This window comes from Dipteris shenzhenensis, chromosome 28, assembly GCF_047967505.1.
Source record: "Dipteris shenzhenensis isolate YYH24624 ecotype China chromosome 28, Dip_SZ_1.0, whole genome shotgun sequence".
NCBI lineage: Eukaryota > Viridiplantae > Streptophyta > Polypodiopsida > Gleicheniales > Dipteridaceae > Dipteris > Dipteris shenzhenensis.
This window is the reverse complement of record NC_141623.1, coordinates 48,948,922-48,964,755: the sequence shown is the minus strand read 5'-3', so window position 1 is coordinate 48,964,755 and position 15,834 is coordinate 48,948,922. Positions and strand designations below refer to the sequence as shown.

Sequence of the window (15,834 nt, the reverse complement as noted above, 5' to 3'; positions counted from 1 at the left end):
ATACAGCATTGGGGATAAACCAGTTTTAAAGAAAAAGGACACTGAACAAACTGAAGTTTAAACAACCTCTCAAGTCAAGCCAACATTTTAATCAGTCTCTTCCCTCCAGAATCCAGGAACCTAAAGATCACCTCTACACCAACAGGACGTATCGCAGCAATTGCTTTAGCAGCACCCAGGGCAGCTCCAGCACCTCCCATGTCAAATTTCATAAGATCGATGGAGCAACCAGGTCCTGTTTTAAGATTGTAACCCCCACTGTCCAACCATGCAAAAAGTCATTTAGCAAAGTCATTTAAAAAACAAAGACACTCGATTGGAAAGCAGAGTGGAGTGTCAAAAATTGAAACTCATGCCACCAATCACTAATATCAAGCAAAAGGCCTATATACTGCAGCTCACGTTAATCTCTTGTCACTATTAGATAAATAGGGTCACTGCCCACCTGTAAGCCAATGAATGAGGAGTTCAACAGTGACATCCGTAGCAATACAGGTGAAGATGGTGCCATACTGGCACATCTCGAGGGATTGGGAGAGATGGCCATCTGTGTGCGGCAGAACATCCTTCATAGGGCTGCTTGTAGGCAGCCACATGGGCTACACAGGAGATACGGTGACTGAAACAGCAGGTACTTGGGCTGGTACAGAAGGTACAGTACTGGTCAGCAGTACTTCATTTACTGGTCAGCAGTAGAGGAGCAAGTACAGTCTGCAGAGTCAGTCAGCCAGCCAGCCATACAGGCTGGGGCTGCAACAGTACAGCAACAGTACTAGTCAGCAGTACTGTATGTACTGGTCAGCAATACTGCAACAGTACTAGTCAGCAGTACCGTATGTACTGGTCAGCAGTAGCAGGAAGTACACAGTCTGCAGGGTCGGCAGTGAAGCAGGATCAGGCCAGTGGCAATTTGCCACATGGAAGAATTGTCCAGCAGACAGGCAGCTACAACAGGGACCTGTACAAATAGGCAGGAGCCTGTTTGGCTGGCTGGAATAGGCACAGACTGGGTTGGCTGGCAGGCTGCCAGGTCAGCCGGTCTGCCAGTCTGGTCAGCCAAATCAGAGGGCCTGGTGCCCTATAAAAGAGACCCCTTAGGGGGGCATTTATGAGTTCAAATTGCAGGAGGTTTGGACCTTCCAGGAGCTCACACAGAGGCAGATCTACCCCAGGATAGCAGTAGCCACAGTGTGGAGCACGGGAGGGTGGGCAGGTCACCTAGAGCAGCTACTCATGCCTGGTTGAGGCACACGGTGACCTAGGAGAAGGCTATAGCAGGAGGTACACCAAACAGAGCCTGAGTTTGGTGCCCTGCCTCATCGCATGTTTGCTGGAGGTGTTGGTACAGATTTGGCAGGTTTCTGTACATGGTTATGACATCTATATATGAGATGTTTTCTGGCTGTATATCTCTGTGTACTTTCTCCACATCAGAAGTGATGCCTTTCTATACATGCATGTGCACGGAGTGAGTTGGTATTTGAAGTAACAATGTGAGATCTCTACCACAAAATCCATATTCTTCTGCGTTAAAATCCATATTAGGTGTAGCAAGCGACTCTAGAGTCTATACGCTGATACTTACTATGCACCGCCTCAAAAAGAGAATTATCTAGTATGGAGCATAGGTTGCATGTTAAAGGGTAGAAATTCACTTCTTGTGCAGTTAATTTTTAAATATATCACAAGGAAAATTTCCTGTGTCCAAGAATTGTGGATATTTGTAGATGAAGTCTTCAGATTTTGTAAGTTCTCGGACAAATAATTCATCTATGAACCATTAACTTGATTGATTTTATGCAAAATTTCTGTCGATGCCTTTTCACGAGTTTTATTAACCTAGACTGCCAAAAATAATCAGCATGACAAATATGGCATACCTATCAAATGTCAAGCCTTTTCCAACAATTGCCAACTTCGTCTTTGCATCACCATCTGGTGACTTATATTGAATGTGAATGAATTTTGGGGGATTGGTAGAAGCAGCAGCCACTCCAAGGTAAGATCCCATCTTTAGTTCTTTACATTTTTCTTCATCCAAAATTTGGATGGTTAAAACATCTTTAAAACTGGAGCTCAAACTCAAGGCCTCTTCAGCTAGGGCAGCTGCATCCAAGAATATAGAAGTGCATGAGAAAAAGAATTGAGACTAACAACTCTTCTACATTTATGATCGGGAAGGTATCAGGATTGCCTGAACCAACCCAGGGGACAAGCATTTAAAAACTTCAAACATCGACACTATTCTGACCCTATTGTCTGACCAGAACAGCAATTCAAGTAATTCATCCAAAATACCAGGAGTGAGAACATTTGCAGGAGCATTCACTAGTTCTCTCGTAAAGATTACTCCTGAACAGATTTTCTCAGTATTTTTGAGCTTCTCCTCCAATTTAGTCCCACTGCCAAAACCTAATAGGTCCAAACTCTTAAGGACAGGTTTCTTCTTTTCAGACTTGAATCTCACGTCTTCATATGATCCAAGCGTAACACCTGAAAGCAAAGAGGCCATTAGGCCATTTGAATTAGTGTTCTTCTACAAGTGCTACCGAATAACAGGGGAAAAAAAAAGTCACAAGCCACAGATAAAAACTCGCAGAGATTTTCGATGTACACTTTAAGAGATTCAAATTACCACTGATTTGGAATTACAAAATAAGCTGCAAGGAGAGAACCTGAAGCAATGGCATGAGCTCTGATTAATAGTGATTCCTGGTCCAAATCTTCAAGATTTGCAAGAGTGATAGCTAGAGAGCTGGCTTGAGCAGTTTTGGCAACAACTGCCACAGATTCTCCAAAACTCTTCCACTTCCCCGGAGATTGCACTCCAGATTTTTCAAACCCTATAAGGCCAACCCTCTTAAAACCGAACCCAGGGAGCCTAACGCAGGTGGACTGACCGGCTTTTCCAGTGAAATCTTCTTCTATGGTAACAGCACCCAGAATACCATTCAGAAACTCGTCAAGCTTCCTTAGCTTCACGTTTTGGAAGCTACCATTTTCATCTTTGCTCAAGTCACTTGATGACACTCCCACAGCCAAGACATCCCCTTTCCACTCTGTCACATCTATTTCGGATGCCAAAATAGCAATCTGATCACCAGACAAGGGGACAATTAGATAAATATGCATCTATCATTGTCAGTTGGCTTTAAACACTTGATCAACTCATGAATTATGTATGGTCTATGAAAATTTGGAGGTAGCTGGACAATATTGGTCAACATTCCACATAGATGACACCAGAAACAACACTTGCATACTGATCTTACTACATGAAGTAGACGACAGCAAACAGTAGGATTTTTTTTTCTTTTAAGCATTAGCTAACAGTTTGGAACCATTTATAAAGATACGCATCAGAAAGATAATGAAAGCTGAGTTCATAAGATCCATGACACAGCACGGTCAAGCATCCCAAAGAGGCTGCAAAGTATATTCTGGTGAGGGGGATAGAAGATCTAAAATTCGACAGCACTCCACTATTTTCCACTCCATCTACTGTGTGCTTACCCTGCCCTCAGGCCTCAGTTTATGCACAGAACAGAAATCACTTGAGTTTATCTCTGCTCATAATTTAATACATGAATCCAGGAACATAAGCAGGCTCATCGTGTTGAAGTCACAAGAACCATATATTTCTGAACTGATCTAAGCAAGGCTAGAGCATACACCAGCTCTTTCAATGCTTGAAGTGGATAGCTTACTACGGCCAACCCTCGTGCAGCAGAATAAAGAAAGTCCTGAGATCTCACAGTGAAAACTTTGAATGCAAACTCACCCCAAGTGCTTGTATGTATGGACAGAACACTTTAGATTTAGAGAGAGTACACACAGATGTACAGCCAAACAGTCTCGTACAGATGGGTAAATCCAAGTACAAAGGCCTAACATATCTGCACCTACTACCAACAACTTCAGCAAGCATCCACTGAGGTAAAGGCACCAAACTCAGGCACTGTTTGCTGATCCCTCTGCTGTGGACTCCTCCTAGATCACTGTGCGTCTCTGCCAGACTTAGTGGCTGCTCTAGGTGGAGCACTCCTGTAAAGTCTGCTCTGATGTTCTGTTGTCGGGCACTTCCTCTTGAGCTCCTTACGCTCTCCTACTTGATGTATGTTTGCACCTAGGTCTGCTCTGGATCTGCTAAATGTATGCTCCAACATGAACTGGTTCCTGACCTATTGAATGCAGGCTAAGGTGTGGTCTCTTGGAATCTGAAATGGGGCCCTATTTATAGGGCGAAGTCCCCCTTCCAGTCTGGCCGGCTGTAATCATCCAGGATTATTAGGTGTAGCCTATGTGGAGTTTCTAGATTCAAGTTTTGACAACTGTCAGCCTTCAGGATTCATATTCAGATTTATTGTGAGACTTAAGTTGATGTCAATGGTCAAGTTTCATGGTCCTGAGGTATTTCCTTCTAAAGCTTTCCACTGTAAAGCCTGGTTTTTCATTTACGATTTGTTAAAAGTTAAAAGCTGAAAGTTGATAAATAATAGCATGCTCGAGACTAGGTTCTAGTATCAAGTTTCAAGTTTCAAACATGAATCATGAACATTGACGCTTGCTGTATACTTTCATGCCTGAAATTGTGATTTCTGATTTCTATTTGTTAATGTAGAGCCCTGAAATTATTAGAGTCAGGGGGGGGGGGGGGGGGGGGTTAGGCACACATTTGTTTCAAAATCATCCTTGATTAAAACGTTTTAGAACTTACGTTTTTCATTTGCTACAACACGTGGAACCACACTGCCTCACTTTGCAATCACCATTCACTGTTCAACTACATGATTCTAGCCCTTCCAAATCCCAATTACATGTTTTGCCACGAGCACGCTCATCAGGGGCAGCTATTAATAAACCCTCCAGATTTAAAAATTTGCAAATCTTAGGCAATTTATCCCTGATGAAGCCCTGTCGTTACTTTTATCCATTGTCGTATTAGAGCCGGATTTCTTGCTCCTACTTGCCTCCCCTCATGCTCCACCTTCACCCCAACTCACTCCTCTCAAGGAGGTAAACGCAACAGGCGAAGACAAGAGTCATCCCAATGTGCAATGAAGTAAGCTTGGGAGTGCCTTCTGTTTGTATGCTTCAAGCATTAGTCCGAAGTAAGAAATTTTAGCAAAATAGCGGCTCATCCATCCCCATTTCGCCTCGGTTCTGCACTGCTCCACTCATCCCGCGAAAGCCTCGATTTAGTGTTGCTCTACCTCACCAACGACTTGCTCCAAATCGACGATGCCAGTTGCTGCAGATTCACCGCCTCCGCAATGACACCAGTTGCTGCAAATTTCGTGTAGATTTCGCCACCCATGACTTGTTTTAGTCCCGTGACTATCCGTACAACTGCGCACCTCTCCCACGACTGTCCGTGCAACTATGCACATCTCCACGACTGATCGTGCAACTATACAAATCCGTACAATCACTTGTACTTGACCCTTTTTTGGTCGTACGTCTTTGCAATTATCTTTTGCAATTTGCCTTAAGTCTTCAGGCTTCTGCTCAGACTTGTAGCACATCGCAGTCATTTGAGTCTCTTTGCAGCTATTCTAGCCATGTCTGGTTTTGTGTTTTGCAGCACATTGTTGTCAAATTTGAGCATTGCAGTCACGTTTCGGGCTTTTCCTACATTTCCCCTCTTTTAGCACATTTGCCCTTTCCAAATTTTGCGGCTTTTGGTGAAATTGCAGTCTTTTGCTCTCAGATTGCCTAGGAATTTCTCACATTCAGCTTGCAAGAAATTGGGGCTTTTGCTGCCGTGCTTTAAGGACTTGATTTTCAGGTACATTGTAGTAGATTTGTACATACATTTGGGGCAGATTTGCAAAAATTACGCGCAGGACAGAATTGCTCGGAGTTTGAGCAGGCCTACTTGGTCTTCACATTTGCAAAGCTCTGGCTGTCATTTTGGGGGGGGTGACATTTACAAATTTGCATCAGCTTTTGAGCAGCCTGCTCATTGCAGTGGTAGCCTTGAGGCTTTGACATTTGCAAGGCACTTCGTTTTTTCACTTGCAATGGCAAACCATGAGTCATTTAGAATGCTTGGCGCTAAGGACAAGCGTGATGGTACCAAATATCCCATGTGGTCATACTTGGTGCACCACCTCTTGGTATTCAAAAATTTTTGGGGCATTGTATCTGGCTCCAAGACTTTGTCTGTCCAACACAAGCATCTCTTGCCCCTACAGCCACTACTACTGCCACTTCTGGTTCATCTACCACTGCTCCTGCAATGCATGTTGCAATGCCTCCCACATCCGAGCAGATTTGATAGGATCAGAGAGATGCGCATGCACATGCAATGATTGTTATAAATAGCAAGAGGGTTGTTATACCTCACATTCAGTCTTGCAGACAGCCAATGCTGCATGGTATACTTTGGCCAATCTCTGTCAGATTTGGAATGAGGCTAGGGTTGTCTATTTGCACATGCAACTGGATGGTGTTAAGATGAACGAAGCAGACAACATGGATGCCTATCTCATCAATGTTGATGAGATTGTCCCATATTTACAAGTAGTGTCCACGACACTTGATGGGCTCCCTAACTCATACCAGGGATTTGCTACGACAATGAGGCTAGTGGCCATGGGTAATCCCAGTAGCGGTAAAAGAAGGGAGAGATGGAAGAGATTGTGTCAGTGACAACCCCTCTGTCCTAGGGGAGGATGGAATAATCAATGTCATGGGTAGGGGTATATCAAAGCCAGTAGTTGTAACAGTAGAGGCTATGGGCAGAAGTGGAGCTGAGAGAGGGGCTAGAACTGAAACTAGAGCTGACACTGAGGCTGAAGCTGAGGCTGGCGTTGAAGCTGAGTATGAGGATGTAGCTGATGTAGCTGAGACCGAAGCTGAGACTGAAGCTGAGGCTGTGGCTGAAGCTAAGGCGGAAGTGGGCCCCGCCTTTGCTTTGCTGTCCACTCCAAGTCCACTACAGTTGTATCGTGTGTTCACATCTTCGAGTTTCAGCTGTGTCTGTTTTTTCTTTGTGGCTTTATCTGTATCCTTGCAACCTTTTCCCATTTCGTTTGATTGACCCATGTTCGGTGCAGGTCTTAGTGCAAGAGCGGGAGCGGGAGCTCCCTCCCCATGATGGGAGGTACCCCCAAGGGGGCTGAAAAGAGGCTGAGGGGTGGCAAGGGGGCTAGTAGGGAAGGGGGGAGTGACTAGAGAGCAGGCGGGTGAGGCTGAGGAGTAGAAGGAGTAGCGGAGGGGTCACGAGGGGGTGGATGAAGGATGGCAGGGAGCTGAAGGGTGGTGGGGTGGCTAGAGTGGAGGAGGTGGAGTAGAAGGGGAGGAGGGGGCGCAGCAAAGGGAGCTGCAGTAGGCGGGGGGAGCAGCAACAGGTGGCTAGAGTGGAGCGGGGGGAGCTGCAACAGACGGGAGGCGAGGCAGGAGGGGCGAAGGCGACGCTGCAGGAGGCGGGGGGAGCTACAACAGGTGGCGGGAGCTGCATGGGAGGAGTGGGAGGGGAGGAGGCTAAGCGTAGCAGCTAGGGGAGGGGGGAGGCTAGGTGAGCGGCGAGGCTAGGGGAACGGAGAGGCTAGGGGAGCGGCAACGCTAGGACAACGGAGAGGGGAGGCTAGGGGAGCGGAGAGGTTAGGGGAGTGGCGAGGCTAGGGAGCTGCAGCAGGAGGGGCAGAGCGAGAGAGGCGGAGCAAGAGGCTAGGAGAGGAGGGGGCGGAGCTGCAGGAGAGATACGCTAGGGAGTGAAGAAGTGATACTCAAAATGAAGACATAATGAAGGCTTTCATTCATTCATCACGTATATCATGACACGTGAAGTACAAGCCTTTATATAGGCTACACACTCACACACTAGCACCTAGTGCGTATGGAATAAGTCCCATGATAACGCGTGGCACTCACACATGACTCACACACAAAGTAGTACTAGATCACCTAGTACTACACACCAACACACTCTTTGGCTATGATATCTCCAACAATTCATGCCTCTTTCATTGTTGTTTATTTGCTGTATTTTGTAGTAGCAGACGAGATGTTTTTTGTCTCAAGAGGGGGGATGTCGCAGGGACGCAAATAACCCATGGGCAAACCCGAGGATATTTTTGACCGTAGGGGACTGGCCTAGAGGAAGTGCTAACTTCCTAGAAGTCCCTAGAGTTCAATTCCAAGTGCAACCACTCGGGCCCAAGTGCTAGACTAAGGCATTAAAGAGGAGTCTAAATGTTGGGCCCATGGGCAACCAACATTGTCCTTGGTAGGGCAGGTTAGAGCATTAATGAGGGGGCACATGGCAGCCCCTCATGCACCACCTACCACCCTCTCCCCCTTCAATCATTACGGGCTGGTCAATTTGCATGTTTTGGAAGGTGAAGGGCTGGCATGCATTTAAAAATCGTCTCTCCCCATGCATTTGGCTGTCTTCACACTGTTCAAAGCAGTCCGTACGGCTGTACGGACTGCAGGCACATTTTTCCAAGGCTTCCGTACAGGCTGTATGGAAACTTTAATGATGTTGTATGGATAACGATTGCTACTGTACGGACGACTCGACGCAGGTTGTACGGCTATTTCATGTTGCACGAATCCTGAGGCATTAGTTGCTGGCTGTACTAACAGTTTTCCAGGTTGTACGGGCTGTTGTACGGCTGACCGTACAATCCTTTTGCACGAATGGTGACACTCATCGCTGATTGATTGCTCCTCTTCTCCTGCCCGAGACCTGCTTGCTCTCTTCCTCTCCCTCTGTTTCTAGAGCATTCTCTTTCACTCTCCTAGCTGCCCATTTCCCTGCTAGCCTTTGCTCTAGGACTTGCTGCCCTCAGGAGGTGATTTCTTCTTCATTTGCTTCTCTGGTTCATGGCTGAGGGACACTGTGCACTACTGGGAGCCTAGACAGGGGATAGGTGCAAGGATTGAGCTCACCCCTCTTCCAAGGACAGCAGGTATGGTCGTTTTGGCCCTCTTTTGATTTCCATTTTGTCATTTCTGAAAGCTTGTTGTTGCATTTTGTTGTTTGAAGCTCTCACTAGGCACTATGAGAGTATTATCTAGGACTTGCTTTTGATGCATTGCCTCATTCGGTGGAGCACAGTGTGGAATGCCACAGTGTTGCTTGGTAGTTGGATACTAGTGTGTGCACTTGGGAATTGGATGCAGGTGGAGGCCAAGCATTGGCTCTGTCAGAGGAATTGCAAGAAGCACAGTACAAGGGTGAGCCCTTGTTGTAAAAGCAGATTCCTTCTTCCAAAGAATTAAATAAATACCGAAAAGGGCACCAAAGCTTTTGGGGCCAATGGGTGTCTCATATCTGATTTCATTGAGCAGGGGCTGTAAGAAATCCTAGATTTACTATATTTAGAAATGTGCTAAGGAACAGAAAGGAGACTGAAATAGCAGAGAACAAGGAATAATTGTATTGCTTGAATGTCTGTAGGGTAGATGTTGTGTGTCATCCATACAATTGGGCCTCTCTTATATAGAGAGTGAAGAGTCACACATGAAAAGGTGTGTACTCCAAAGGGTATGTGCATGAAGAGGGGTGTACCCCTTGTGAAGGGTGTGACCCTTGATGAGAGGGTACATTACAATAGGAATGTCTCTTCAATAAAGTGTCTCTTGTGAAGGGTTGTGCCTCATAGGAAGTGTCCCGTCGAAAGGGCAAGGGTTGTGCCTCATAGGAAGTGTCCCGTCGAAAGGGCATACCCTTCCACAAGTGTCCATTCATCAAACCATCCATAAGTCTAGAAATAGAGAAAGGAATACGTCACAGATCGTGACATCCCCTCCCACTCAAAATAAGACCCTGGTGGAGATAATGAACTGATGTAGAAAATATCACTGTAAATTCTGAAAATACTACTGCTATAAGTCTTCATCAAATTGCCAAGTAGCGTCAGAGTCATCCAGATCTTGAGCGTTCATGACTGGCTGAGTAAAGATATACTTTAGAGAGTGATGGTCTGTCTTGACCACAAAGTCGGCTCCCATGAGATAATGTTTCCAAGAGCGATAAGCATGTACAACAGCAAGAAACTCCTTATCATAAACCGAGTATCGGGTTTGGATATCAGAATGTTTATGGCTGTCAAAAGCAATAACTCTGCCTTCTTGCATCAAGACTGCTCCTGTAGCGATGTCGGAAGCGTCGGTCATGACCTCAAATGGAAGGTTTGGGTCAGCAATAGCCATAACTGGTGTGGTAGTGAGTGCTTGCTTGAGTTGTTGGAAACTATACTCTGTTTTGGGAAGCCACTGAAAAACTGCTGTGCTTTTTAATAATTCGAACATAGGAGCTGCAATTTCGGAAAACTGATAGACCTTTGTATGGTAGAAGTTTGCCAATCCGAGAAAAGAGCGGACATCATGAACATTCTTAGGAGTAGGCCAGTTTCGGATTACCTCGACCTTCTTGGGATCCACAGAGATGCCTTGAGCTGAAATAACATGTCCCAAATATTCGAGTTGGGTCTTGAAGAACTCACTCTTCTCAATGTTGATGTAGAGAGAATTTACGCGGAGAACTTCAAAAACTTGGTGAAGATGTTGTTTGTGCTCATGTAGGGATCTGCTGAAAACGAGGATGTCATCGAGGTAAATGATGACGAACTTATCGAGGAAAGGCCTAAAGATGTCGTTCATGAGTGTCATGAATGTGGCCGGGGCATTGTTTAACCCAAAGGGCATGACCAAACATTCATAGTGTCCATACTTTGTTCGAAAAGCTGTCTTGTACTCATCGCCTTCTCGTATGCGAATTTGATGATAACTGGAACGAAGATCAATCTTTGAGAATTGTGTTGCATGTAGAAGTTGATCGAAGAGGTCATCGATGCGAGGCAATGGATACTTGTTTTTAATAGTGAGCTTGTTGAGGGCTCGGTAGTCGATGCAGAGACGCATTGACTTATTCTTTTTTTCCACAAGTAGTTTAGGAGATCCGAAAGGGCTACGACTAGGCCGAATGTGACCTTTGTCGAGTAGTTCGGTGACCTGTCTTTGGATTTCTTCATTTTGAGTGTAAGAAACCCGATAAGGAGGTTTCGATTGTGGATTACTGCCGGAAATAAGTTCGATTGGGTGATCCACTGGTCGTCGAGGTGGTAACTGCTTTGGCAATTCCTGTGGAAAAATATCCAGGTAGGGCTGGAAAAAAAGTTGGTTGAGGTATTCAGGAGGATCCTTAGTTGGTGTCTCCTCTACTGCCGAAACCAACTGAAGTGAAGTCTTTACTTGACGTTTACGAACCCACTTCTTTACTTGTAGGACAGAGGCAACTGGGGTTGAAGGAGAGTCCCTAGAACCAGTTAGCTCAATAAGTTTTCCCTCGTGGACAAACTGGATAGTATGGCTGCGAAAACTGATTGATGGATCATAATCATAGAGCCACTATTGTCCGAGTATGACATCGTACCGAGAAAGAGACATGATATCGAAGTTCAACTTGTCCGTATAATGTTGGATGTGAAAAGACAAGTTTTTGATCCTGGTGTTCCACAAGAAAGTAGTTCCATTTGCGAGTTCAATCTGATAGTCCATGAGACTAGGACTGGTGGTCAACCGAAGTTTGTCGACCATAGAACTAGCTAGGAAGTTATGAGAGCAGCCACTGTCGATGAGGATAGTGACCGTTGTTCCACGAATCGATCCTTGAACACAAAGTACTTGAATGGCCAAGGAAGGTTCGGGGTTGCTGGCAAGGCTCAGGTGGATGGTATTTGCCAATCGAACAGCTTTGCCTTTCTTGTCTTGTGTTGGGGTAGCATCTTCTCTCTGGGAAGTGCTAGGTTCCATATTGGAATTTTGCTTTGGTTGCTTGGGACAATCGAACCATCTATGGTCGCCTGTGCAGATGGTACAAAGTCCTTTTGTGCTGGAGTTGTTCTTCTTGTCAGTGGCCGCACCTTTATGTTGGGGATGTCGGTAATGACTTTGTGAAGAAGAGGCGCGATCCTTGGAGGACTGCTTCTGTTGGAATCCAGCATATGATTTCTGAGTCTTCTGGGGATCTTGAGACTGTCGCTGACCTTGATTACCAGAGTTTTTTCGAAACCTGGTGTTATCTTGAGGGCGAGCACCTTTGGCCATAGGAGAGTTCTGTGTGCGATTATTACTTAACTTCCCTGTGTTTTGGAAATCTGTAATGCGCTCTGCGTAAGTAATAGCGCCAGATGTGGTGGTGATGTTTGCTTTAAGGACATCAATGCGTAACGAGGGATTTAGGCATGAGATGAAAGCATGAAGGCGATCATCCTCAGTTAAACCATTAATCTCCAGCACCAATGTGGTGAACTGAGAGATGTAGGAAGACAGGGAGCCCGTTTGCTCCAATTGTCGGAGTTTTGTACGTGCTTGGAAGTCCGCATTGGCAGGTATGAACTGCTTACGAAGCACGTGTTCAAAACGTTCCCATGTTAACACACTTTCGCCATCCTTTAAGCGTCTTTGCCACCATAGAAAAGCTATATCCTTGAGGAGGGAGGCTACCAAGGCGATCTTTTTGCCTTCAGTGAGGTCAACAGTATCAAAATACATGCGCATTTTTGCGAGCCATTGGTCAACTATTCGGCGATTGTGTTGACCAGTATAGGCTTCCGGAAGTTTGATATCAAGTCTTAGTTTTGGAAGCTTGAAGTAAACGGTAGAGGGCACGTAGTTCAGTGTTTTCTACCTCTGGTGGGAATGAATCCGCATAGTCGTCTGGTTGCATCACGTCATCCTCTATATTTGTGAGACTGCGAGAATCTTGAAGTTGTTGAACTTTCTGGACCAAGTCGGAGATGCTGTCCTAAAGCTGGGAAATTTGAAGTTGCAGTAGTGTTTCGCCTTGTACGTTGACTTCAGGGGTCTTTTTTGGACTTGAGTCTTTGATCTTTGAAGAGACTTCACGCGAGCGTTGCGACATATCGGAGAAAAGCGCGAACTTGCGCTCTAGTTTGTACCATTCTTGGAAGAGGATTCGGGCTGCTCCCTGAGGTTGCTCATGTTGGAGGGGAAAGGCGAGGCAGGATGGAACCACCCGTGGAAATCTGGTAAAGGAGGTCCTGTCTGAGGTAACACTGGTGATGCCGAAAGTGGTGTTACTACTCGTGAGAGGACAGGAGTAGGTTGCAGCGTCCACGGATCTGAGAAGGAATAAGGAGCTGCTGTCGGAAGTGGAGGATATCCAGGAGGAGTGCCTTCGGAGTGTAAATACTGTCTTGGGGAAGGTACAACCTGTATAGGAGGATATCTGGGAGCTGAAAGAGGTGGAGAGTACCCTGGAGATGCGGAAGGTGAGGGGTAAAATTCTCTCCAAAGATGGACAGCAAACTCTTGAGGAATATCGGGTTCTGGGTATCTTCGTGTCGTGTGGCACACAACCTGGACTGTGCTGAGGAAGTAATGTAACTGAGGTGCCTCACGCAGAAGATATAGGATGTGGTCCAAATCACTAAGAGGGCACGTGACACAAAAGACCCACGATGCAAAAGCTCCGAAATGGGCTGGTTGTGCAATCTGAACACGATATTGTGTGGTAGATGATGCCTGAGGTGTCCTTGAAATGCCAGGTGAATTACCAGGGGTTTCCATGCTTTAAGGGAGCGTCTTTCATTTGTTGTAATTTGATAATGACAAGAGAATCCTTAAAAGCAGAATGGAAAGACTCCACCTGGCAATGAGAGCAGGCTATCAATGGCGCAACAGGCTGCAGGTACCCGATTCTAAATCGCAATAGAGGCTGGTGCACCAGGCTGCTGCTATCATGGCGAAAATCTATTAGCAGGCTGTTTTGCGACCGAAGGGCTGGCTGGCGCTATGCTCACGTTGCAGGCTGGAAAGGAGCAGGGCTGCAAAACCAGTGGGGCTGCAAGGGCAAGGTAACAGGCAGCGAAAAAGCCAACGGGCTGGCAGCGTGATGGCACGTGAAGGCTGCAGCAGGTGGCGTGGGCTAGCAGCGAGTTGGCGAGGCCAAGGTGGGCAATGATACCAGGCTGCTGGCAGCGAGATGGCGAGGCCAAGGCGGCAGCGAATCGGAGCGGGCTGGCAGCGATATGGCGTGGGCTGAGGCGGGCAGCGAACCTGCGCGGCTGGCAACGTGATGGCGAGGGCTGAGGCGAGCAGACCCTGCGTGGGCTGCCAGCGAAATGGCGGTGGCTGAAGCGGCTGCTGCTGCGTGGAGATCCATGCGGTGCAGATCCGTACGGAACTTCAAAGAGGTGCGCCTCTTTTTCGTTGGGGGCTGCCTAAGGTTGGGTAGTTGCCCAAAAATTAATTGGGGTGTTTAATTAACCCTAGGGTAGCTAGGGTAAACCTAAGGGTAGGGGCTGGGTTTTTTTCCCATTTTAACCCCTCTAGGTACCCTTTTATAGGTGCTTGGTGCCTAAAAGGTGTGCCTATTCAAAGGGGTGTGACCCTTGGAATAGGTGCACCTTTTCATGAAGGGGTGTGTCCCTGTTTTTAAAAGGGGTGTCCCTACATGAATAGTCCACGATGGGGTGTGTCCCTTGAGTGAGGAGTCAAGACTCTTCATCAAAAGGTGTGTCCGATGGTGGAAAAGGTGCGTCCCTTGGTTTTGGGACAGCCCAAGCACCTGAAAAGACACGATTTTTGTCGTGTCCATTCACATCAACTCGTGATGTGTGGGAGATGGAGAGGCCATAGATGACTTTAGGCAGGGTTGGCGCGAAAAATTTTTACGCTCATCCTCTCCATCTCTTCCATGCACAATGTGCACGGATATCCTTCTAGCGGAAAAGATGTATCAGATCGGCGCTAGAAGGTGGGGGGCATTTCCTACAGGCAGGAGCGAATTTTTGCTCTGATACCACTGTAAGAAATCCTAGATTTACTATATTTAGAAATGTGCTAAGGAACAGAAAGGAGACTGAAATAGCAGAGAACAAGGAATAATTGTATTGCTTGAATGTCTGTAGGGTAGATGTTGTGTGTCATCCATACAATTGGGCCTCTCTTATATAGAGAGTGAAGAGTCACACATGAAAAGGTGTGTACTCCAAAGGGTATGTGCATGAAGAGGTGTGTACCCCTTGTGAAGGGTGTGACCCTTGATGAGAGGGTACATTACAATAGGAATGTCTCTTGTGAAGGGTTGTGCCTCATAGGAAGTGTCCCGTCGAAAGGGCATACCCTTCCACAAGTGTCCATTCATCAAACCATCCATAAGTCTAGAAATAGAGAAAGGAATACGTCACAGATCGTGATAGGGGCATTCTAGCCATTTCTGCAAGTTTATTTTTCTAAGTGGTTTCATTGTAATTAAGTGACTGAAAGTTATGGGATATGGCTGCAAATGATGTAGTTATTAGTTTAGTTACAATACACAGCCCTTTAGATTTATGAAGGCCGGTTTCATGGTATGTCAAGATAGATTCTTTTTTGCTATGCCTAAACCCAGCCAGATCTATAAAGGCCACTCTTTATGTCTAGAAGGGTGATTCAGAATTTATGATTTTAATTCTTTATGTCGATGACATGCTTACTCCTGGCAGAAAATTGCAGATTTTAAGGCAGATTTCCATAAATCATTTGCAATGTCAGATATGGGCAGGTTGCACTACTATTTGGGCGTCCAGTTTGCTAATGTTAAGGGGGGCATAATTGTCACGGGCATCCACAAGCCCGTGGACATGCTGGCTGACAGCAGACAGGCTGTATAGCCACATCACCAGGCCGTACAGCCACATAGGACCAGTCACGTCAGTAGACATGTTAGCAGTGCCATACAGCAGCCAGTCAACTGCCTGTCACATGTGGCAGTCAGGCAAGCCTGAGACAGGGTCAGTGCAGGCCATGAAGGGGTCGGAGCAGCAGCCTGTTTGCAGGCGGTTCCAGCATGCCTCCAATCAGTGAGACCAG

At 46.3% G+C, this 15,834-nt stretch overlaps 1 protein-coding gene across 1 annotated transcript in view; it reads right to left on the bottom strand.

Annotated features, from left to right (window-relative positions):
• LOC147883663 (leucine aminopeptidase 1-like) overlaps positions 1-15,834 on the bottom strand; it is a 58,461-nt gene that overhangs the window by 32,287 nt on the left and 10,340 nt on the right. The window contains exons 2-5 of the mRNA XM_087399310.1: positions 2,676-3,093; positions 2,299-2,493; positions 1,881-2,106; positions 132-258 (exon numbers count right to left, since the gene is read on the bottom strand). Coding sequence (XP_087255436.1) covers positions 132-258; positions 1,881-2,106; positions 2,299-2,493; positions 2,676-3,093 — 966 coding nt within the window. The remainder of the gene's footprint in view (positions 1-131; positions 259-1,880; positions 2,107-2,298; positions 2,494-2,675; positions 3,094-15,834) is intronic.